Source organism: Equus asinus, chromosome 2 (assembly GCF_041296235.1).
Source record: "Equus asinus isolate D_3611 breed Donkey chromosome 2, EquAss-T2T_v2, whole genome shotgun sequence".
Taxonomy (NCBI): Eukaryota; Metazoa; Chordata; class Mammalia; order Perissodactyla; family Equidae; genus Equus; species Equus asinus.
In genome coordinates this window covers 131,154,701-131,177,011 of record NC_091791.1, presented here as the reverse complement: position 1 = coordinate 131,177,011, position 22,311 = coordinate 131,154,701, and the positions used below count along the sequence as shown (strand labels likewise).

Genomic DNA, 22,311 nt, shown 5'->3' with positions numbered 1-22,311 from the left:
TAGGGGAGTGAGATAATAAACCAATAAATGTATATATCTGTATATAATATATATAAATGCTACAAAGAAACAAAAGGGAGAGAAAAGCAACAGTGACAAAGGACACCACTTTAGAAAGGGTGGCCGGGGAAGGCCTATTCAAGGTGAGTCAGTGGGGACTTGATTCCAAGTGAAGACGGGGGGAAGAGCTTTCCAGGCAGAGGGAACAGCCAGGGCAAAGACCTTGAGCAGGGGGTGTGCTTGGCCGTTGTGGGGAACAGCTAGGACTACAGGTGGCAGCCACAGAATTTTCGGAAGGAAGGAGAGGGAGTGGCGGCATGAGGACGCGGTGGGAGAAAGCTGCTGTCTGTCACATGCCCCTTACACACACGGACATTCTACACATAACTGGTGGTAGGGTGGTGGGTTTCACGGGCAGCAGAGGACAGAATTGTTAGACCACAGCAAAGGGGTAAGACCCAAGACCCGAGCATAAGCCTGAGATTCCCCTTGCCTCTTCTTAAAGGAAAAAAAGAGTACAGGAAACAAGCGAAGGAGCTTTATTCTGGAGTGTGCTCACCCAATGTTTCCAGGTAGAAAGGGGTCTGAGCTTCACCGCTGGGAAACATCCAGGGGCAGAATGTTTGATTATGAGAAGCAGTCAGAAAATCTGGTCTGCTTCCAGGCTTTACCACTTAGAACTGCGTGCTTTGCGCAAGCCTTCACTGAGACTCAATTTCCGCATCTGTAAAATGGGGAGAAGAACCCCTCCCAATCCCACCAGTCTCCATGGGACCAGATGAGGTAAAATATGCTCTCCTGGAGGGGACAGGGAGGAATTTTACAAGCAAGTTTCTTACCCAAGACTTTGTAACCCAGAGAGCAGAGCCAGATGACAGTGACATGCAGCTCTGATTCCTCACCCTTGCACTTAGCTCTCAATAAATGTTTGCTGAACTGAAAAGCATTAAAAATAACCTGGGAAAACATTCTGCCATTTTTTCTTCCTAAGAAACTGCAGCACTCTGCCAGAATGCTCCAGAATAGTCTCTCTTCACTGTAATCCCTCACTTTGGGGGAAGAACCAACAGTCACATCAGGGCAGGGTGTTCAGAGGACAGACTCTGGGGAACGAGGACAGGAACAAGGCCTGACACCTCTGCCGAAAGCTCTTTGCTCTGCGCCACGCCAGCCTTTCTCAATCAGCCTGAGCTGATCCAGGTCCAGCCCACCGCGGGGGTGAGAGATCTACTGACAAGATCCTGGCTGGCTCTAGGCCACAGGGTCAGGGTCTCCTGGAAAAGCCCACGAAAGCCAGAGATACACAATATATACAACATAGAAAGCATTTCCCTCCAGATGAAGAAGGCTTGATCTAATCTGACTGCCTCACTGTGCAGATGGGGAGACTGAAGCCCGGTAAGTACAATAGCCATTTCCGTTATTTTTAAAAAAAATTTAAAGAAAGTAACACATTTGTTCTCATGGTTTCAAAACCCAAAAGTGTAAGATATACAATTAATTCTCCCTCCTATCCTGTCCAGTTAACCATCTCACTCATTAACTATCCCTCCAGGGTGTGTTTACACATATAAAAGCAAATTCGAAATCTTACTTTTCTCTCTTTTACCCAAAACTAGCATATTACATACTACTCTTTGCTTTGCCTTTTTTCACAGTTTGCGTAATAGAGTGCAGAAACACCATCCTTGTTTCTTATTTGCATTGTGTTCCATTTTGTGGAGGTGCCATCATTTTTCTTAACCAGTCCCTTATTGATGAGTAATTGGGTTGCTTCCAATCTTTTGCTATAGTAATCTTACAACATAGACAAACTGGCACATAAGTCATTGTGCACTCACAGCCTATTAACCAAAGAGCTGGACTCAGACCTCACTTCTGACCTTGCAGTCCTACCTCTAATGGGCTCACCACTGTACCTGTGTGGGCAAGTTACTTCACCTCCATCCATCCAGTAAATGCTACTCAGAACTTACCAAATGCCAGGCACTGCACCAGGCACTGGGATCCAATGATAAAGTTGTTTTGGCCTTCTGCCCCCAGAGTGTCCAGTCTGGGAGGGACAAGAAGGAGGGACTGCTATAATATACAGGGGCGGTTCAGTGCGCCTTGAAGGCCATCTGACCTCTGTGGGCCAATCTCCCTGTCTGGAAATAGATGGCCACATCTACACCTTACAGGTGTTCTAAAGGATCAAAAAAGTAATGCTTGGTCCAGCCCCGTGGCCTAGTGGTTAAAGTTCTGCAAGCTCTGCTTGCGCAGCCTGGGTTCAAAGGTTAGGATCCCAGGCGCAGACCTACACCACTTGTCAGCCATGCTGTGTTGGAGACCCACATACAAAATAGAGGAAGACTGGCACAGATATTAGCTGAGAGCGAATCTTCCTCAGCAAAAAGAAGAAAAGGAAAAAGACAGTAACGCTTGCCAAGTACCTAGCATGATGCAAGGCTCACAGCAGGTCCTCAATAAGGGGTGAGCCAGAGGGGTCTTACTGATGGCCCGGGGAACCAGGAGTTCCAGGCAGGACCCACAGCACTGCCCTGCTCATTCCACAATAACCACCACTCTCTTCTTACAGAAGGCTGGAGCACACTGCGACTTAGTGTTTGAGGCAGCACGTACGTCCCAAATTATGTCTCAGTCTACTTTTATTGGAAAACAATTGGGTCTTCTCCCGCTTTCCAGACTCTCTTTAGTAACTACGAGGCACCCTGGGCATGTTTCTCATCTGTGTGCACAAGCCCTCGTGTCTGAAGTATGTCAGAGCCAAAAGGGGAAACCCAGACACATTCAAGCCCCTGGCAGAAAGGTAAGGGCAGGCATGTGGAGAGCTGATTTCACTGGGATTTCTCTGACAGCGTAAAATAATCATTTAAAGGAAAAAAAATCTAAAGGAGAAAAACCATTGAGCCTCACATTTATTTTGTTTACTTTTACAAGTGTTCTAGTTCACAATAAAACATTTTTAAAAGTCAGAAAATTTGGCATAATCTGTTTCACTTTCCTCGGGAAACAACAGAGAAAAGAAAGAAATGGAAAGAGAAAGTCAGGAGTCTAGAGCATTTCCACATTACCAGCAGCCCCAGAGTGGCCAGGAGGCAGGAGGGCAAAGGTCAGACTCCAGGCTATGTGCACAGCTCTGAAGTCAATAAGCTGGCTTTGCACCCAAGCACAGCTCCTGGTACTATCTGACCATGAGCTAGTTACTTAACTAGCTTTTTGAGGCTTGGTTCCCTTATCTGTTAAAGTGGGAATAGTCCACTCATCTTCTAGCATTTCTGTGTAGATTAAATAAGAACAAATATGCTATCTGGCACGTAGATACGCAACAGTTAAAAACAAACAAAACACATAGCAAAGATACTACTTTTTCTCCATATTTAGTGAAATGATGAAAATCTAGTGCCTTCCCTTTAGAAGCTCAAAGCAGAGCAGTAGGCATCAAATTATCCAGCCCCCATAATACTGGGAGCCGGTTTCCTAACAGGCTAATTAATGAAGTCTTACTTCAATCAGAAGCTCCATTCAAATTCACGCAGGACACCTTCTTATAGATGAAAACTATCAGCCAGTTAGTTAAGGCTCACCTGGTCCTTGGAAAAGGTGGGTCAGGGCTAGATTTGTGACCTGACTTAACTGTGTGGTCCTAGAAAAAGCCCTGGGGGCCCTCTGAGTCCTGTCTCTCCATTTTGGTCAGAGCAACAGTAGGGTCTCCCTAGGTAGGGTCTCTCTAGCCCACCCAAAGGCACCTCGACCCCCGAACCAGGGCAGGAGCACCTGAAAGGTCCAGCTGGAATCCAAAAAGTAGCAGTGGGGGTCCTCCAAGAAACAGCTATTTCAGAAAGACCAATGTGATAGGCAAATCCCATTGTGATAGGCAGCGAGGGCCTGTGGTTACCAAAATTGGGCCACTGCTCTGCCTAGGCAGGAAAAGACCGACTCTAGGTGGTTAGTCCTTGCCTGGAGGGCTGACTGGTGGTTACTGATGCGTTTATAATTTCTGCCCCCCACCACCCTCCATAAATGGGAAAATAAATCTACTATTGTTAATAAATGCAATTTGGAAGTACAAATCTTTCAAAGTGTGAGTCTCGAGAGGATAATAAAAGACATTCTGGGATGAAAAGGCAGAGGGTCAGCCGGCCAGGGGAAATGCCTAAGGCTGTGCAGAGAGTACTGGCCAGTTATATTTTGTCCCCTTTTTGTTATCATTTCATCTTTCCTATTAATCACCTCATGAATTCCCATCTTAACCTCACCGGGCCTCAGCTTGCTCATTAGCAAGATAATTCGTAGGTCCTTCCAGATGACATATTCTAAGGTTCTGGCTCATGGGGGCTGGAAGTCCAGTGCAGGTTATGAGTCTCTGCTCAAATGCCACCTCCTCAGACAGGCCTTTCTGGATCACCCCTCCCCTTTAACACAGCTTTGTCTTCACGGGACCGACCACACCACAGTCATGCCTTTGCTTGGCTTAGTGACCATCTCCCTCAATGGAATGGAAGCCCCACGGGGGCAGTCCAGAGGATGGGCTTGGCTGGCTCACTGCTATATCCCAGAATGCCTAGAACAGAACTCGGCACACAGAGGGCATTCAATCAATACATGAAAATGAATGACCCCTCCAGAGTCTTTTCAATTTGCAGAAATCACCCTCATAACTCTGACATCAGACTCTAGCCGGCCAAGTGCTGCTCAGCATCAGGGACACCTGTGGCCATAACAAGCCTCCTGAGGCTGGCAAGGCACACGCTCGATACAAGGCTGGTTTCCGGCAATGAGCACCTTTCAGACCAGGATCCAGTCTGTGGCCACTGGTCAAACTGGGAGGTGCATTTTAGCTGCCACATCTGACTGTCCCCTGCGCCACTCCTGACAATGACCACGCTGGCCTCCGGAATGAAGGGAGTGTCCTCAGTGCCCACAGAGGCCCCTGCCTACCCTGAAGCAAGGGCGCCTTTGCTGTAAAGAGGACGGCAGGCCCTTCTGCTCCTAGGCCTGCTTCTCTACCTCCACCCTCAAACAGCAGCCCTGGAGGGCCCTACTCCAGGAGAAGCCTCTAGGACCACACCTAACACACAGACACACCAGCTCTCTTAACCAAGACACACAGAGGCGTGTCTGCAACAGAGCCGCAAACTAGATGGGGGCTCACAGGAGCAGAACCACTCAGGATGGCGGCAGGCCAGCCTCTGCGGATAGGCTTCTGCAGGCCTAACAGGGACAGCTGGGCGCTTTACTAAAGCGCACGCCTGCCCACTCTTCCTAGGCCACACCCGGGTACACCCAAATCTCCATGGGGAAGGGGAGATGTGCAGAAGTGGAAGGAAGGCCCCGGGTGACTGGGATGGCCAGTTCCTGGCCCTCCATATGGAACAGGTCCCTGTGCCAGAACAGACAGATCCTTCCCACAGTCAGCCAGGCGGGAGGCTGGAGACCACATGACGTCATCACAAAGCCTTCCTGGTGCACCCAGCTGCAGGGGAGCTGTGCTGGGCTCTGCAAACCCTTCACGCTGTCCCCCAGGACGGGAAACAGACACTGACCAGATCCAACAGAGAGCAGAGCTCAATGCACACCCCACCGAGGTGCTACCAGAATCAGCTGAGAAGAAAGCCTGCTGCCTGAGCTGGGAAGGACACAATTTGCCCCCTTTCTTCCAGTGAGTTGAGGAAGACTTCCTGGAGAAGGAGACCTCTTCGGGAGAGGTTTGAATGAAAGATAAAGGCCTAGGAGGGGCAGACCCAGAGTTCTGCATCCAGGAGGGGAGTTGAGAGGTAGGAGGGGCTACTGACACAGAGCAATTGCTACAGAAAAGGCAAGCCAGGCAGAGCCCTGCTGCTCCCCCACGAGGGGAAAGGGGGGCCCCCGGGGTAGGGCATGTCTGCAGCAGGCTGACGCAGCTCCAGCACCACCTCAACTGAAAACCAGGGTCTCTGTCTTTTGCCTGGGGCCCCTCCTCCCACCTGCTTCAGTGGCTCCAAGTGAGGCCTCCTTCTGGGACAGGCAAGGACAGCTCTCCCAAGAACGGCTCCCACCACACACAAGCTCAGACACTGGGCAAGAGCCTTCTTCAGACAGGCCGCCCCCTCCCCCTATTCAAACAGCTCCTTCAAGCCTGGGCTGGTGAGAATCTACTAACCTTCGGGGGCTGTCCACAACACACCTGGCACAAACTTCATTTCCTCAGTCTGACAACCGCGCCTGGGAAGCAGGTATTATTGCTAATCACCACTTTACAGATAAGGCAACTGAGGTTCAAAAGATGACCTGCCAGCAACGGAGCTCAGTGGGCATCGGCCACTACACCTGAATGCTCAGCCCTGGGGTCCCCTCCTTCTTACAAAAGGCCCACTGGCCTCTCAGTCCCATGGAGGTCGAGGACAGGCCTAGTCTAGTCTTGCTCAGGACGTCCCTCTCCACACTCCGGCAGCAGCCTCATGATACAGGTAAGTGAAAAACGACAAGTCCAAGAGCAGGAATGTGGGCGTGTGTGACTTCCGTGTGGCCGTGGGGGGCGTGAGGCCTGCACCCTGCTTTCTACTCTCTTTTTACACCCACTTAGTTCACTTCTTCCTACCTGCGGTGAGGTTCTGCACCCTGCCTCAACGTGGCGGCTCCCCACTGTGCTTCAGAGCCCCCTTTAGGGCGTTCTAAAAATACACAGACTGGGCACCACCCTGAGACTGATCCCACAGTTGGGTAGAGCCTGGGAATTTCTTAAAATGCTCCCCTGGTGGTTGTGATACCCAGCGGGGGTTGAAAGCTGCCTTACTAACTGAACACCTTCTTTCCTCCTGTCTGTGGGCTGTGTTCTACCTCCAGCTCCGCCACAGAAACCAGCACTCACTCCGTAATCCCCCACCCCACCAGCCCAGGACACGGGAACCAGATTCAATACATTCAATCTGCTACACAGGTACTTAAGTACCAGTGATATAACTCTCTGCAGCCTTCTGGATGCTGGCACACAGGCCATGTCAGTGAAAGTGGGCTCCCCCCACACCCCATTCACAGCCACACCATTTGGGCCTGCCGGTGAGGCCAAGAGTTAAGGGGAAAGTTGGTTACATAATGCGGGATAAGTCCCTCCCCGGGAGGCATGTCCCTGAAGAAATCTGAAAGTAATCCCTTTAAATTTACTATTGCAGGATCTTGCCTCAACCCTACCTGCCCCTACACACACATACACACGCACACACACGCACATGCACACACAGACTCTCATGACTTCTGTGGGAGGCAGCAGAATCCAGCAGTCCAGACCTTCTGGGCACTCCTGACTGCAGAGGCCCAGCACAACTTTGCTCAAGTGCCTCACATGGAAACACTGGCAGGCCTGTCCTCCAGGCTTCACCAGGCCCTCCATTCCTGCTCCTCCAGCCTGCAGCAGATCCTGCCTTTGATTACTTATTCCCAGCCTGAGGATAAGCAGGAGAAAGCGGGCCCCACCCCGCCCCACCCTGACTAGCCTGTCTATGGCTGATGGAACCCTTGCACCTCAGACACCACTGGGCCTCTCAGGACGTGTGCAGGAACCGCCCAGGGGTTTGCCTTGGCTGGACCCTAAGGGATGAGGTGACAGGGCTGTGGTGGGTCTGTGCACACAGCCTAACCAGGCAGCACTGAGCTGACGCACAGCAACGGACATCTGATTTGCTGGGGATCTCAGGCAGACAAGTGGATTTTCCCTTTATCAAAGAGGGGTTACGAATGCTCTCCACCATGACCCATCACATAGGAGGGCTGGGAAGATCTCAGGAAGCAACTGACCAGAACAGTGGTCTCCTAAGTGGACAGCCCAAGACAACCTTTCGGGGAGCAGGAAGAAATGAAAACTTTTATATCTTAATATTTAACTTACACTTTTAATTTTTTTGGTGCTCTTTTTTATAATGTACATGTTGACATGTAGTGTAAGTGAATAAACCATAAGTAAAGGTAGACATACTGAGGCTCAGGTTCAAATTTTTTACTGATATGGGATGTAAAAACCAGAAAAATCTGAAGACCACTGGGCTGAGAAAGTGTGACTCAGCTGCCAGAGGCAGGGGCTCACCCCAAGCCAGGGGAAACCGCGGTGTCGCTTCCGATGCTTTGTTTTGGTGGCTTTGTGCTTGGCTCACCAGATAGTGGGTAATAACATGTAAGACAAGAACACATAAGTACCATGATTCCTTCACTCACCAGTACTTCTAGAATGCACACCACGTGCCAAGTATAGCGCTGAGCTCTGAGGACACAGTGATGAGTAAAGTCCCTTAAATCACATAGTCTACTGGCTACACAGGGGGACAGAGATGCTAATTACAACACTCACATTCAGGAATGTAAAACTACAAACCAAAGCACTTTGAAGGAAATTTCTGACAGTTTCATAACAAAAGAACCAGACCAAGCTGAGGAGTGGAGGGTGAAGGAGCCGGTAAAGATGATCAGATGCTAAGCAGGTGATGGTGGCAGTCAGTGTGGAACAGATTTGAGGGAATAAAAGGCGGTGAGCGAGGTCAGCAAAGTGGGAAGGGGGCGCAGGGAGAAGATGAGAGGAAGAGGCCAACAGTGGCCAGTTCATGGGGGACCTTCTTGGTCTCATTAAGGGTGCTGGACTTTATCCTGACAACCGTGTATTTTAAGTACGGGGTGACAAGATTGCCCCTGTGTTTTGGTAAGATCATGCTGGCTGAAGTGTGCAGCATGGCCTCAAGGGGGCTGTGATGCAGGGAGATCAGCTGGCAAGGAGCACAGGATAACATTCTGAACTGTCTGACTCGCGATGGATAGAAGGCCACGCCTATGGAGGGGTGGAGGAGGTTACAGAGGTCATGAGTTCCCTTTGGACATTTTGAGTGTGGGGCACTTTGGGGACACACAGGCGGAGACACTGGGTGGGTCCTGAGCTTAGCCAAGAGGTCGGGGTAACATCAGACCCCGGGGCAGCACACAGTACGTGCAGCTGTCCGTGAGAAGGACGAGATTTCATGGGAAGGAATACAGACTAAGAGGGCCCAGAGGCCAGGCGTGCCTGCATCCCATGGCTACACAGCAGAGGGGCCAGGCCTGCAGGAGAAATACTGGAGAAAGGGAGAGGCGGGGGAATACATCTGATGCAGGTCAAGGGTATGCACACTGCTGCTGAGGAATCAGGGAAGAGAAGGTGAAAGCTGCTGGGATTCCTGGAGCTGTTTAGGAAGCACGCCAGAGTGAAGAGGGCTGAGGTGGGAGAGAAGTGAGGGAATGGAGAAGGTGGCGACAGACAATTCGGGAAGCTGAATGTAAAAGGGAAGAGAGAGACGGACAGGAGCTATAGTGAGATGTAAGAACCAAGGGAGGTTTTCTATCTGCTTTAAGATGGGAGAAACATCCCAAGCTTGAAAAGGATCCAAACGAGAGGAGTGGCTAGGTGCCCAGGAGGAAGAAGGGAACTGAAGGGCAGGAGCGGATGAGACCCAAAGGATGGCTGAGCTGGGCATGGATTTAGTCTAGGAATTTCTCAGGGACCCAGGAGGTTTCAAGTTTCTCTGTGAGGGGGGAGGTCACCGGCTGGGAGGGAAAGAGTGGAGGGTCGGTGAGCAGTTGGAGGAGTAGAGTCTGAAACAGCTGCTGAGGGCAGGGACAAAAGGAGTTGCCCAGGAGGAGGGCGAGTGGTGACATTACCCTCAGCAGAAACTACTTGGAATTCCATGCTGGGGCTGCTCCACAATGTTTAGATGCTATAGCTATACTCACATCTAGAAACGACACATTTACTGTTGAATTGCTTGTGGGGAAAAATAACTTCTGGCAAGTTTAAATCTCTAGCTTCGAACCTCTTTTCCCACTGAAACGAATATAACTTTTTATACAATTATGTCTGTTGATAATGGAAGCTTTCTTTTTTTTAAACGAATGCCAACTAAGGTGTTCTAGAGGAATAGACCATACTAACAATAACATCTAACATTTATTGAGTGCTTACTTTGTGGCAGGTACTATTACATTGTCATTTTCCAGAGACAAAAAGGGAATGCACTGTGAGAAGAAGGGGCTTGCCCCAGTGCCAGGGCTGGAAATCGAGAAGACAGGGTGCACACCCAGGCGGTGTGGGTGGGAGCAGAAGCCAAGTGCACTCTCCACTCTCTCTGTCCTTCTCTCCTCCACACTGGAAAATGTGGGAGCCCCAGGCAACCTGCATAGTGTGTGGCACAGTGAAGGATGGAGGGCAGTGGGTGATGAGCGTAGAGACAAGGGAGTGGAGGAACATGCTTGGCTGAGGGCCACTGGCACAACCAGGAGCCTTGGAAGGCATCCATCCGGGGTAGGAATTTAGGATAATGATTCCTTAATGCCATGAGAAGGTCTGCACTGGGAAACAGCTAGATGGAGAGCAGCTGGAGAACATGAGACCCTGGGATGAGCTGCCTTAGAGGCAGGACGGCTCACTGTTGACCCTCGCTGGAGAGACTTCTCAAAGCTACAAACGGCATTCCCCATCCTCCCAAATAAAACCACAAAATGTTTGAGTGTGAAGGAAACTTAAAAGTCATCCTTTAATGTCTTCAAACATTAACAAGTAATGAAATCAATTTACGAGTCAAAACCAGCATACTTCTTTTTTAATAAATAGAAGTTTTACACGAAGTAAGGGAGCCTGTTGTCAGAACATACATATGTATATCATGCTGAGTAGTGGTGTTAGCATCTTAGCGCCAGGGTCAAAAAGGTTGAAAGCCACTGGTTCAATTCAACACTCTGATTTTAGACTGGAGAAAACAGAGGCCCCAAGAAGCCAAACAACGTGTCCAAGTTAGTTAATAGCAAAGCTGAGAACAGCACCCAGGTCTCTAATAGTCCTCTGGTGATTTCCTCACCAAACCAGAATCTCCAAATGCAAACACGGCTGGGAAAGACAGCCCTCACTTTAATCCACATTAGAGTAAGTGGTAGGGAGTAAGTAAGCTGATCTCTTAGATGTGCTGCCTGGAGCAAGTTCTAGTAAAGGAGATGAGAGCACTGTGGCAGCTGTGGAGCCAAAACAAAATAAATTTGAGTGAAAACATGGGGGTTGTGGGGTGTGGCCCAGCAGGCACAGGACAGGGCCTGGTGTGGCAGAACAAGGACATTTTATCTTGTGTACTGACTTTGTATTAACAAATATCATCAGGACAACTGGTTCTATAGAGAAGCTGTTTCCACGTCTGGGCAGGTGGCCCAGGGCCATGGGGGCTTTGCTCATCTAGTTTCAACAAATTTTATTAAATGAGAAGTTCTGAATAACAGATGCCTTCACAATTCTCCATCCCTGCCAGACTCCATCTCTTTAATGAAAACATCATTGTTGGGTATTTATCATTTGTCGTATAATTATATTTCAATGTAATGTAATAGTCAGAATCAGGCCTATGTTTCTCTACCTGTTTGTGGGAGGAGGACAGTGGTGATGGGCAACTGGTGGAAGGTACTTCCTAGGAGACTGGGGAACTAGCTAGAGCAGGGGATGGACGGGACAAAATGGGGGGAGGGGCACAGGCAGCAATCATCTGTAAGGGAGTGCCCCCTCTGGATACCAGACTAATGAGCCTACTCTTCACCAAATCAGAATGCAGGCCAAAGAACTGGGCCAAGGTCATGCAACCAGGGCGCACCACCATCAGCAACAAGCTCTCTGCTCAGTAACTGCAGCAAGGTAGGAAGGGCAGGCACAGTGGTAATGAGCCATCTGATGAGTATCCTAGAATCTCCATAAAGGATCACCAAGATGTTTATTTCAACGTGGTATAATTAATTTGGACTGAAGGTCTGGGATGACCAGCCCCCAAAGCTCAATCAGGTGCTTGTATTACAGATCAGAAGGGTTGTGTAAGTCTAAAGCGAGTCACCTTGAGAGGGTGGTGCAGCAGTAGCTAAGAGAGGGAACTGGGCCTGTGGTTTGCTATCCTTGAAGTACAGGCTGCAATTATGGGGACCAGGATTCGTCCCCTTGGATTTATTTCCTCCTCCTCTCAGCCTGGCCAACCTTATATCCATTCCTTCTGCTCATTTGCTCAGGCACAAGAGGATGAGGAGGTAGAAAGAAGGGCACTGAAACTCAAAGCCACTTTGCTGCTGTTCCTTCCTCAGGAAACACGCGTCGGGGAAGAAGAGCAGGCCACGACTCAAGATCCCGGGATTATCTGTGGTTTTCAATGATCTGTGCTCTGAGGGTCTGGTGTCAGCCGCCTGGTACACAGCTGCTGCACCTTCCACGAGCCTCAAAGCTCCGACCGTTGCAGTTCAAAGCTCCTTCCCTCTGGCTCAGAGAAAACATCTCAACTTTGAGAGTAACCATTTAACTACAAAATATGCAAACACCTTTTGAAATATTCTGAGTATGCAAGATAAAGAATTTCAGTTGGTCATAGAGAGGAACTTCTGGATAGAAGGGGTGCTCAATTCTAAAGCAGCAACAAGGGCGATTTCTCTTCTGACCGAGGTGCTTGGATGCTGGCTGACTTCCACTAGGCAACAACTAGTTCAAGAGCACATAGAGAGGCATGTGGAAAGACCCTCAAGTGAATGGCTTGCCACATGCTTAATAAGAAATTTAAGAATCTTTTAAAACTTAAAAACCCAGATCCCAGCATCCCTCCCCCCAATCTAGGAAACCAGGGATTATGAAACTTTTTTCTGTGAAAGGCTAGGTAGCCAACTTTCCCCAGAAGCAAAACTGACAATGCCACACAGGCACTTTTATAATGAGAGAAAACAAACTCCCACCATTTTCTCATCAATAAATGCAAAATATACAATGAGTACGACTCTTTTTGCACCAAGGGTCTAACAAAACAAGTGGAATTCTTTGGGGGGGGCGGGATACGTTTCACTTAATTGGGATTCAGAGTTAAGTGTTCCACATCATCAAGTTGATTGCAATGTTTATATGTACAAATTATTCTCAGCTCATGATACAAAAACAGGCAGCTCACCTGTAATTTGGTGATGCCTGTGCTAAACCAATGTCCAGGGCGGGAGCCAGGAATCTGTGTTTTACATGCTCCCCAGGTGACCCTGGTGACCCAATGGACTATAGAATTCTCAAAGTCCTTACTGTCCAACCAACAGGCTTCTGGTTTCACGGGGGAGAACTCAACTCTGCTGAGTACTGGTTGTTCTCTCCTAACCTGGATGATTCACCCTCGCAACAGGAGGGATGTCATGCTCTTTGGCCTATCCTTCAAGAGTTGCTGGGAAGATTAAGTGAGATGATCCATAAGGTGGTACTAGTATAGTACATCCTACATACCAAGGATTTGCCAATTCCATTCAGTTTTTTGGCTATCAGATGGAGACTAATAAAAATGGAAAATGCCTTACACGCAAGATCCCACAGAAAACACTGCTGAAGAGAGGCTCCTGCTTGTTTTCTCATCACCCAAAATGTGTCCCCCCAACACCTAAAAGGCCAGGTTCATCAGATAGTGTATGGCTTCCCCCTTAAAATGATAGACAGGACCTGTGGTCCTGACCACCCACCTCAATTATGTTCAACCAGGAGGCTATCCAGGCTTCATTTCAATACCTCCAATGCCAGGAAACTCACTCTCATAAGGTAGCACCATTTCAAAGCCAGAGAAGAAAAAGCTCTTCCCCAGGTCTTACAAAAAACAGTGCTTCAGGGGAGAGGCAGTAGAGAACACAGACTGAGCATGCAGACTGGCTGTGATAACCTCTCTACGCCTCAATTTCCTTGTATTTTACCTGAGGATAATGATAGTACCAACCTCATAGTGCTGTTGCGGAGACTAAATTAATTGATATGTGTAAAATCCACTCAGAACTTTGCCAGGCACAGCACAGGTGCTCAATAAGCATGAGCTATTATTATTATTGCTGTTATTCTAAAGCGTAGAGAAGCTCAAAGTTGGGCCTCATCGCACCGCAGTACCTCTCTGAGAATAACACCACCCATGCACTGAGCACCTGGGGGTCAGATCAAGCCAGTTCACCACTTATTTGTTAAATAGGATTATTGTTCCCATTTTACAGGTGAGGAAACCAAGGTTCAAAGAGGTAAGTTAAGTTAACCTGCCTGAGATCAAAGGGGCAGGTTGACTTATCTTACCTCTTTGTGTCGGGGGAATTAAAGCTCAGGTCTGTGGGTTCCAGAACCCAGCTTCACTGTGGAGCCCCCAGACTCAAAACCACCATCAGCACCAGCAATCCAGTAACAAAACCTAACTGGCCGTGACTAGAAGGATCTCACGCTCAGTTGTCCGCCTAGGGATCCCTGGACGGCTTGTATAAACTGGAGTTAATATCAGGCTACTTGAACCCAATTAGGCACTAAGTCAGCCTGGAAAACATCATGCGATGTATTCCAAAGGTCAAAGTTAAACCTGACTTCCTGGGCAGCCTTGGCCAGGCACTGCCATGATCGCTAGTCTGCAGTCACCAGAGTTTAACCAGTGAGGTGCTTAACCAGCATCGATATTGGCTTTCTAAAAAGTCCCAGAAAGATGCCAGCGACGCGACGCCGTGCCTGGCTCTGCATTCAACAGAGAAAGACAGTCGGCAGAAAGACATCATTTACTTTTTACAAAAGCAAACCTTATGCCCTTCTCTTTTCGACTTAGGGTTACCATTACTACTGCCGCCTTCCCCCAGGCAAAAATAAAAGGGGGAGGGGCAGAGGAAGAGCGAGGGGGGTCCCAGGCGGCCTGCAGGGCGCTGCAATCCCCACCTGAAACCCCGCGGGCGACCTACCTTCCCGGAGAGCCCAGCCCCCGAGGGCGTTTCCCCGGCGCACCGACAGCTCGTCCCTCCGGGGGAAGCGGCAGCCGTCCTCGGCATCACTCAGGGCCGCTAGAGTCGCGTGCGCCTCCCCCCGAAAAGAAACCTCTGGCTTAATCTCTCCCCCCACCCTCCCATCATTCCGCCGAAACAGCAAAACCGGGGCGATCGGTTCGTCTTTAGGGCCACATTTAACTCTGTCTGGAGCGCCCGCAGGAGAGCGAAATAAGGGAGAGGAGGGGCGGGGAGGGAGGGAGCGCGGCGGGCGGGGGGGGCGCGCGGAGGATCGTCGCCCTCCCAGAGCAGCGGCGCCGCGACGCTCCAGCAAAACCTCAGGCCGTTGGCGCGGGAAGCGAACCCCCATCGGGGCCCAGAACGCCACTGCGAGTCCCCAGGGCCGGCCACCCCTGCCGCCTCTACGTCCGGGGCCGTCGGGGCGATGGCGCAAGACTCTGCCCCCCCCCAACAGCGACAACAGCCACGGTGACAAAATGGCAGCCCGGCGCCCGGTAGTCGTGCCACAGGCGAGCAGGGCCCTGGCACCCGCCGCCGCCCCCCATTAACGTCTCGGCGCCCTTCGCGCTCGGCCTCGGGCGGGCCCGGCCGTTAGGAAATTAATAATAACAAATAAAACACGTCGAGCTCCAAGCCAGCTCGGGAGGCCCAAAGGCCGGCCCCGGGGCCAGCCCGGCGCGCCCGCACCCCGGCCCGCGCGCACGCGGCCCTGCCACCCCGGCGCCCGCCCGCGCCCCGTGCCCCGCGCCCCGCGCCCCGCGCCGCAGGGAGCCCGGCGGCCGCATTCGGAGCCCCGCGCTCGGCACCGGCAGCGCCATGGGGGAGGGGCAGGGCGGGCCGCGAGAGACCCGGGAAACATGGCTGCTCGTCCTATTTCGGCGTCGCGGCGTGGCCACCAGCCCCCGGATCAGAGTTGGGAGAGGCTCCGAAGGTGGGTGTGTGGGGGCCCCGGGCTGGAGCGCGGCGGGGAGGGGCGCAGGGGCGCTCTCCGGGAGCTATTTGTCTTCAGAACGTTTTAAAAAAAACAGTTCCTCCTCCCCCACCCCTTTTGTCCCTCCTCAGCCAGCTTTCTCCCCCTCCGCCCCAAAGGCGCAGAAAGTGCCCCCTCTGCCCCCACCCGCGCCCCACCCCGCCTCGAGGCCGGGGGCAGGCGTGTGGGCAGGGACGCTCGGGAGGCGAGGGGGCGAAGCGTGAGAAATCGCTCCCAGTTCGGCGCGGCGCGCTCCCCTCCCCCAGCACACACTCGGGGAAGTTTAAAGAGCCGGTTCGACCCGCTTTCCATCTCGCTCCCAGTTGGCCAGCAGTGTGGATGGGGTTGGCCGGGAGAACCGCGCCTCCACACCCACCCGTCGCGACCCTGGCCCCCAACTTGGCGCCCTGCCCCCTCCGCGCAGGGGGCTTCCGGAAAGTACGCGGGAAGACCACGGCTCGGGCCCCCTCCCCCAACACCACACCCAGCCCCCAAATGCTTCGGCTCCGGGTCCGAGCGGGGATGAAGCCGGCCAGAGAAAGGCAAACCGCCGGGAAATTGTTCGCGGAAACTCCTGCCTTCCGCGGCGGGCACCCCCTCCCCTCCCTCCGCCACCCCCTCCCCGCCCTGCGCGCCATAAGGCACTGCACGTCTACAGTCCACAGCTGCGTTATGATGGGGGGGGGGGCACAAAAACGATCTTGTTTCAAAAGTCTCACTCAGGTTTGGGGGAGGAACTAAGAAGAGAGGAAGCAAGGCCTGCCTTCGCCAGGGATTAGGGTTTTAACGGGCTGGAGGGGCGACAGGTCAGCGCACAGTGCTACCCAAACTCCCAACTCAGTGGAACCCTGGCCACCGAGGCCGGAGGGCGGGGGGGTCCTCCCGCCTGGTCCCCGGAGGGGCCACGAGGGGAGTCGGCCAGCGTCTCCGCCCCAGATCCGGGGTCTCCTCCGCTGAGCCGCCAACTCACATAAAACACTGTTTGAAAGCGAGAGGGAGACAGAAAAAAGGAGCGTTCGCGTAACCCACCCTCACCTTCCCCCTCCTGGGGGGTGGGCTTTCGCCGAGCCTCCCAGTTCCCATCCGTGCAAGTTTCCTCCGGCCGCACTCCCGCCGCTGCCCAATCAATAACGGCGACGAGAAGGCAAACTCCCATCCCGGAGCTGCGTGTTCGCTATGCCCGCAGAAATCCGGACCCAGCCGATACCCACCACGGGCACCAGCTCTGGGCAGCTCGCGTCCTGACAAAGTTTCTCGTGCCCATTTATTAACCAGGCGCCGAATGGCTGCCGAGGAGCCCACCCTAGAGAGAGACGGGACGGGAGTCGTGCCGGGGGGCGCCAGGGCTCAAAGGCTGGCATCTTAGGGAGGCCGGAAGGAGCGGGGGCGAGGGGGGACCGGGACGTAGCCTTTGGGCAACTTGCAGTAGCGATCGCTCGAGGTGAGGAGGCGCGGGGATTATCTGTGCCTTTGCACGTTCGAAAATCCCTCCCCCCTTTCTTCCAATTTATCCTCCCTTCGGAAGGAAAGGAAGAAACATCAGCATCTGGCCCGAAGGTGGGGTGGAAAGAGTGAGGGAGAAAGAGGAGGAGAGGAAGGGAGGCAGAGAAAGGGAGGGAGGGAGAGAAAGGGCGCGTTCACGAACACTACAAAGTTACAAATATGGCTCCCCCGTCTCTCGCCTCATCACTGCAAAGAAATGAAGACGCACTTTAAACTCGAGCCATTCCCAACTCCACTGCAGCCCCCTCCCCACGCGCTCTCCCCGGGGGCCTCGGCCCACATTTATCAGAAACTAAACCGGACTCGCGAAGCCCAAAACTTATTGTGTGTGCGCGAGCGGAGAGAGAGAGAGAAAGGGAGGGGGAAGGCGCGGGAGGGGGGCGGAAGGGGGGATTCATTTATAAAATATAAAACCCCTTTTTTTTGTTGTTAAATCCAGCAGGCAGCCCCTCTCCTCCTCCTCCCTCGTTAATCTTTCCCCCAGACGGAGTCACGGGAGCAGCGAGCTCAGAGGGTTATTTTGCCTCATTCTCTCCGACCCAAACGCGTGCGCCCGCTGGCCCCCGGTGGGTGCACACTCGCACGCACACTCTCGCACCCACACTCGCACACGCGGGAGCACACGCACAGGTAGTCACACACCAAGGGCAGCGGCGGCGGCAGCCGGAACATGCTCGGATGGCATTGCAACCCCCCAACCCTGCAATTCATTTGCAGTCCGACCCCCAAACCCACACCTCCCGGGCGCCCCCCCTCAAAAAAAAAGTGCCTCCCCCCAACGCACACACACACACAAAGTAGGAGAATGGACCGACAGAGATATTTTTGGCAAATGCTCACATCAGAGGGCGTCCTGTTCCGCAGCTCTAAATGAATCCGTTTGTCCATGTCCATCTCTCGCGCTCTCTCTCTGCAGAGGCTCCCGCGCCGGCGGAATTCAATCAATAAACCCCGAACCCACGGCCGCGCGTTTTAGGACTTTGAAGGCTCAACCAGATCCGCTCGGTTCTCGAGCCCCCAGCACCCGCGGCGCACACTAACCTGATCACCGTGGAGGCGGGATCTGCGGCCCCGAGGATGAACGGCAGCAGCTTGAGCCAATCGCCGCCGAGGGTCTCCGGGCAACAGCCAATGGTGGCGGCGGCGGGGGGGGAAGGGACCAATGGGCGGACTGCGCAGCCGGCCAGGGAGGCTCAGCCATTTGGTTGTGGTGCCGGAGACGGACCCCTTTAGATTTCGGGGCGGCTGAGGAGCGCGGCGGCTGCTCGCTGGCTGAGCGAGGGGGGTGGGCGGAATGGCGGGGGAAGGGAAGGTGACTGTGCCTCGAGGGCCGAGCCGCCTGGCCTCATCAGCCCGCCGCCGCCTCAGCGTTTGGCCGGGGGCGGGGCCGCAGGTGCGTTCTACGAGGGGGAGGGGCGCGGCCGGAGGGGTCGGGTCGGGGTCCTCGCGGTGCCCCGGCCATCGCGGGCCGCCCCGGGCCTGCGGAAAGAGGCGGGCGGCGTGAGGTCTAGGGGTCGCGGGCTGCTAGGCGGGCGGGCGGATGAAAGGCCTGGAAAGCGGGGGAGGGGTCAAGGGTACCGTAGGGGAGGGGCTGGTCGTCCGTGGGTCCGGCGGACCGAGCCGGGGGAGCGCGGCTGCTGCCCCCCCTCTCCGCGGGCTCCCACCCCCGGGCTGCGGCCCCCTGCCCGCGCGCCCCTTCGCCGGCCCTCGTCTTAGGCCAGCCGCAGCCGTCCCCGCCCCTCGAATAAATGAGTAAATAAAAGCAAGATGCGTCCACCTTTGGATGACTTACCTCGCGCGGTGGACCCTCTCCACGGAGGGGCATTTCAGTTTGCTGTCATATAAGGTCAGCTTGGAAGGAGTGATCACCAAGAGGCACCCAGGGTCTCGTTTAGTCAACAAATGAATGAAGATCGTGGGTTAAGAATTGTTGCCGAAGATATTGAATATTAAATAGCGGAAGAGGAAGGTGCTAATAACTCCTGGTTTTCTGGACCAAACATAATTTATGGGCTTTATAGACCTAGTGAAAGAAAACGGCGCACAGTTTACTCTCATCGTGCACCTGAGTCATTTGGTTCAGTCTGGGTTGCCAAAGAGGCTCTATTTGGAGCACTTTCTCCAGGTTTTACGGTTTGCTTGCTTTGGGTTTTTTTGCATCACGTTACTTGTAAGAGACCTTAAAGCCTTAATTCCCACTGGTTACCAACTTCTTATGGCCAGGCCTAGGACTTTGTGTACTAAGTTGGCTGCCCGTGGCTGTTTATAAGTCATGGGGATTGTTGGCGACAAGGACAAATACATCTTTACCCTTCGCACACAACTGTCTTCAGTGCCTTTAGGTCTACCTGTCTACAAGCTTCCCCATACACTCTACGGTAGTTTTTTCTTTTTTGGATACATTGTGGGTTTTTTTTTCAGGGACGTGGGTTCAAGGGAGAGATAAAACAAATGTATGTTGCAAATGTGAAATATTGTTACATGACACCAATACAATTTCATTCTTGAGACAAAGTTTAGGAGGAAATAAAAAGTGGCAATGTAAATAAAGCGCACATACAGAATGCTTACACTGGAGGAGAAACTAGTACTAAACTTTGATATTGTAACCTGACGGATTGCAAACAAAATCCTGCAGCTAAACATTTTACTAAGCAAATTCTTCTTTCAGATAAAATAATAAGTGGAATTTGAAAGTGATAATGTTTACTCTGAGTAGCTGGAAAATGCAAAATAAAAATGGGAAGTCATTGTTTTATTTCATCTGGGTATAAATAGTATGGAGTAGTAGTTTGACTTGTTGACTTAGCTGACGTATTTGTCTTTCTCAGTTTTGTTAATCTTATTGAAGTCAACTTGTGTAGTTGGAATTTATTCTTTTTAAAATTGTATTGGCTTTGTTCTAAAATATAGAGGGACCCCAAATTACCTTTCTTTGCCAGAGTCAGTTATTTCTGGATATGGTATTTAAGGTTGTTACAAACCAGAACTCTGCCTCACAAACACATCAAGTCAACATGATGTATAGAAACTATGTAACATAGGTGTCCTGAGATTTATGTTCTCTTTGATGGTAAATGCTCATCTTCCACTAAAATTTTTAACCACAATTAAGTCCACAGCACTAGCAATGTGATATGGAACAGTCCCTTTGCTGAGGTGTAAGCCCTTAAAGCCAACAGGTCAAATGCAGAGATGTTCCCATCCAGCTCTGCTAAACAGAAGCAAATAGCTCACTTTAATATACAAAGATGGAAAAGGATGACTTGAAAGCCCAAACTCTGGTTAAAGAGAGTATACAGGAAGAAATTTAAATTAGAATTGAAAAAATCATGGCTTGATCACTAAGTCAAAATATTAAATTTAGTAGTTGTTTTTAGAAGCATCTTACTTTATACCTTTTGATAACAGCTTTTGTATTGGTGTTAGAAAAAATCTACCTAAGCAAAAAAAAAAAAAGGAAAGAAAACTTCACTGGATGTCAATCATCACATAAGTTGAAATAGCCAAACACTATATAACCAATTGAATACACTTCCCATATTTCCAACATACTTTGAATTTAGAGATTTCCTGTCACTTTTACAAATAGATTTGTTTGTAGTTTATTTCTAAGAAAATTTCGGTGATTTTGATTTTTTTTATCAAAAAGAAATAATAATATAGCTCAGCTAAAGCTGAGCCATTTGCTTCACGCTACTTGACTAAACTAAAAAACAAAAAACCCTGCTCTTGTGGTCCTTATTTTATAAGATTTGTTTCTTAAATTACATTTTATTGCATATTATAGTAGTAAATAAATGCTCTGAATAGCTCTAAATATCAGAAGATAGACTAATAAAAGAAGCCCCATATCAAGGAATCTTGGCTGGATTTTGCGAAGCAGTGGGAACAGGATGAGTTCCCAACTGCTGAGTGATTCTACAATGGGAGTGAGGTTGTGAAAGATGCAAAGTATGTAACCTCCAGATCTGGATTTGATTCGCACTGAGAAGAATAAAGGAGATGCAATTCAAAGGCTTGAGCCCCTAGGGAGACAAATGGCCTTCAAGTGAGGAAAGATACCTTCCTGTCTTCCAAAGTATTTTCCTTCAAGAACCATTCCAAACAAATGAGCAGCCTATCTTGTTCTCTTAAGAGGTTTGAGCAATGGCTGTCCTAGCCTCTTGATATGTGTTGGAAAGTACTGTTTTATAAATAACCCACATTGATGATGATGCCATTTTAGCTCATTTGCCCTTGTTTGGTCTCTAAAGATGGGGACCCTTTGGTTAACATCCTTTTGAGTTGAGCTAATGTATTCACAGTCCAACTTTTTGTTCTTCAGCTTGAATCACATACACTGGAACCTGGCCATAGGACTTTTTCACCTACATCATGGCTCTGCTGCCTGGACCCCAAAAAACAATGATATGGAAAAACTCCAGCTTCATTATGTTCTTTGTCTTTCTATATAAATAGCTTTTAGAAATGTAGATTATTCTTTTGAAATCCATGGTAAGAAATGTGAAGACTACAGCATTTTGATTTGAATAGCAAAGCAATGTTGAGGCCCAGGATCTAAAAAGTTAGCTAGTCTTAATTCTTTTGCTTAATAAAGAATTGGATGGTTTTATTTTTTAAATTATTGAATACTTTATCAATGGGTTGGTTATGGAAAAAAGCACTGTTAGATGAAAATAGTCATATGTGATTTTAGAAATTAATAGCAAGAAATCTTAAAACAGCTTAAAGATGGTTTATTTTGAAAAGGAAAGAGAAATAAAAACTATTACCTGAACACTTGTTTGGAAATCACTAGAACTTTTGTGACTCAGTTTCTTAAATATATTTATTAAAGATAATTTGGGGGTAGCAATAAGAGGAAAATTGGTTTACCATTCACCAGGAAGAAAACCACAGCTATGAGCTCTTATTTTTAGTGTTAAAATAGGGCTATAAAGGAAAAAAAAATAGATGCCTTGAAGACAAATAATGGAATGAGGAGTTATAGAACAAGACTCTGGGGCCAGCTCGCTGGCACAGCAGTTAAGTTCACATGTTCCAATTCGGCAGCCCCAGGGTTCACCGGTTCAGAT

General features: G+C 50.5%; 1 protein-coding gene and 1 long non-coding RNA gene across 8 annotated transcripts in view; one reads left to right on the top strand and one right to left on the bottom strand.

The window, feature by feature from the left end:
* Positions 1 to 18,204, bottom strand: part of ANP32A (acidic nuclear phosphoprotein 32 family member A) — a 38,408-nt gene extending 20,204 nt beyond the window's left edge. Inside the window, exon 1 of one of the 6 annotated variants that reach the window (XM_014848191.3) lies at positions 18,074 to 18,204. In XM_014848191.3, the coding sequence (XP_014703677.1) occupies positions 18,074 to 18,127 (54 nt within the window). In that variant the 5' untranslated portion in view covers positions 18,128 to 18,204. Of the gene's footprint in view, positions 1 to 14,718; positions 15,324 to 16,759; positions 17,223 to 18,073 lie in introns of those variants that run through there. The other 5 variants (XM_044764638.2, XM_014848193.3, XM_044764639.2 and 2 more) reach the window with 5 other exon arrangements.
* Positions 15,551 to 22,010, top strand: LOC106835656 (uncharacterized). 2 transcript variants are annotated; one of them, XR_006523179.2, is made up of 3 exons: positions 15,551 to 15,691; positions 18,150 to 18,626; positions 21,561 to 22,010. It is a non-coding gene; the product is annotated as an uncharacterized lncRNA (long non-coding RNA). The 2 variants fall into 2 exon arrangements; XR_006523178.2 differs by lacking the exon at positions 21,561 to 22,010 and having other exon boundaries at positions 18,150 to 18,995.
* Positions 22,011 to 22,311: the final 301 nt, after the last annotated feature.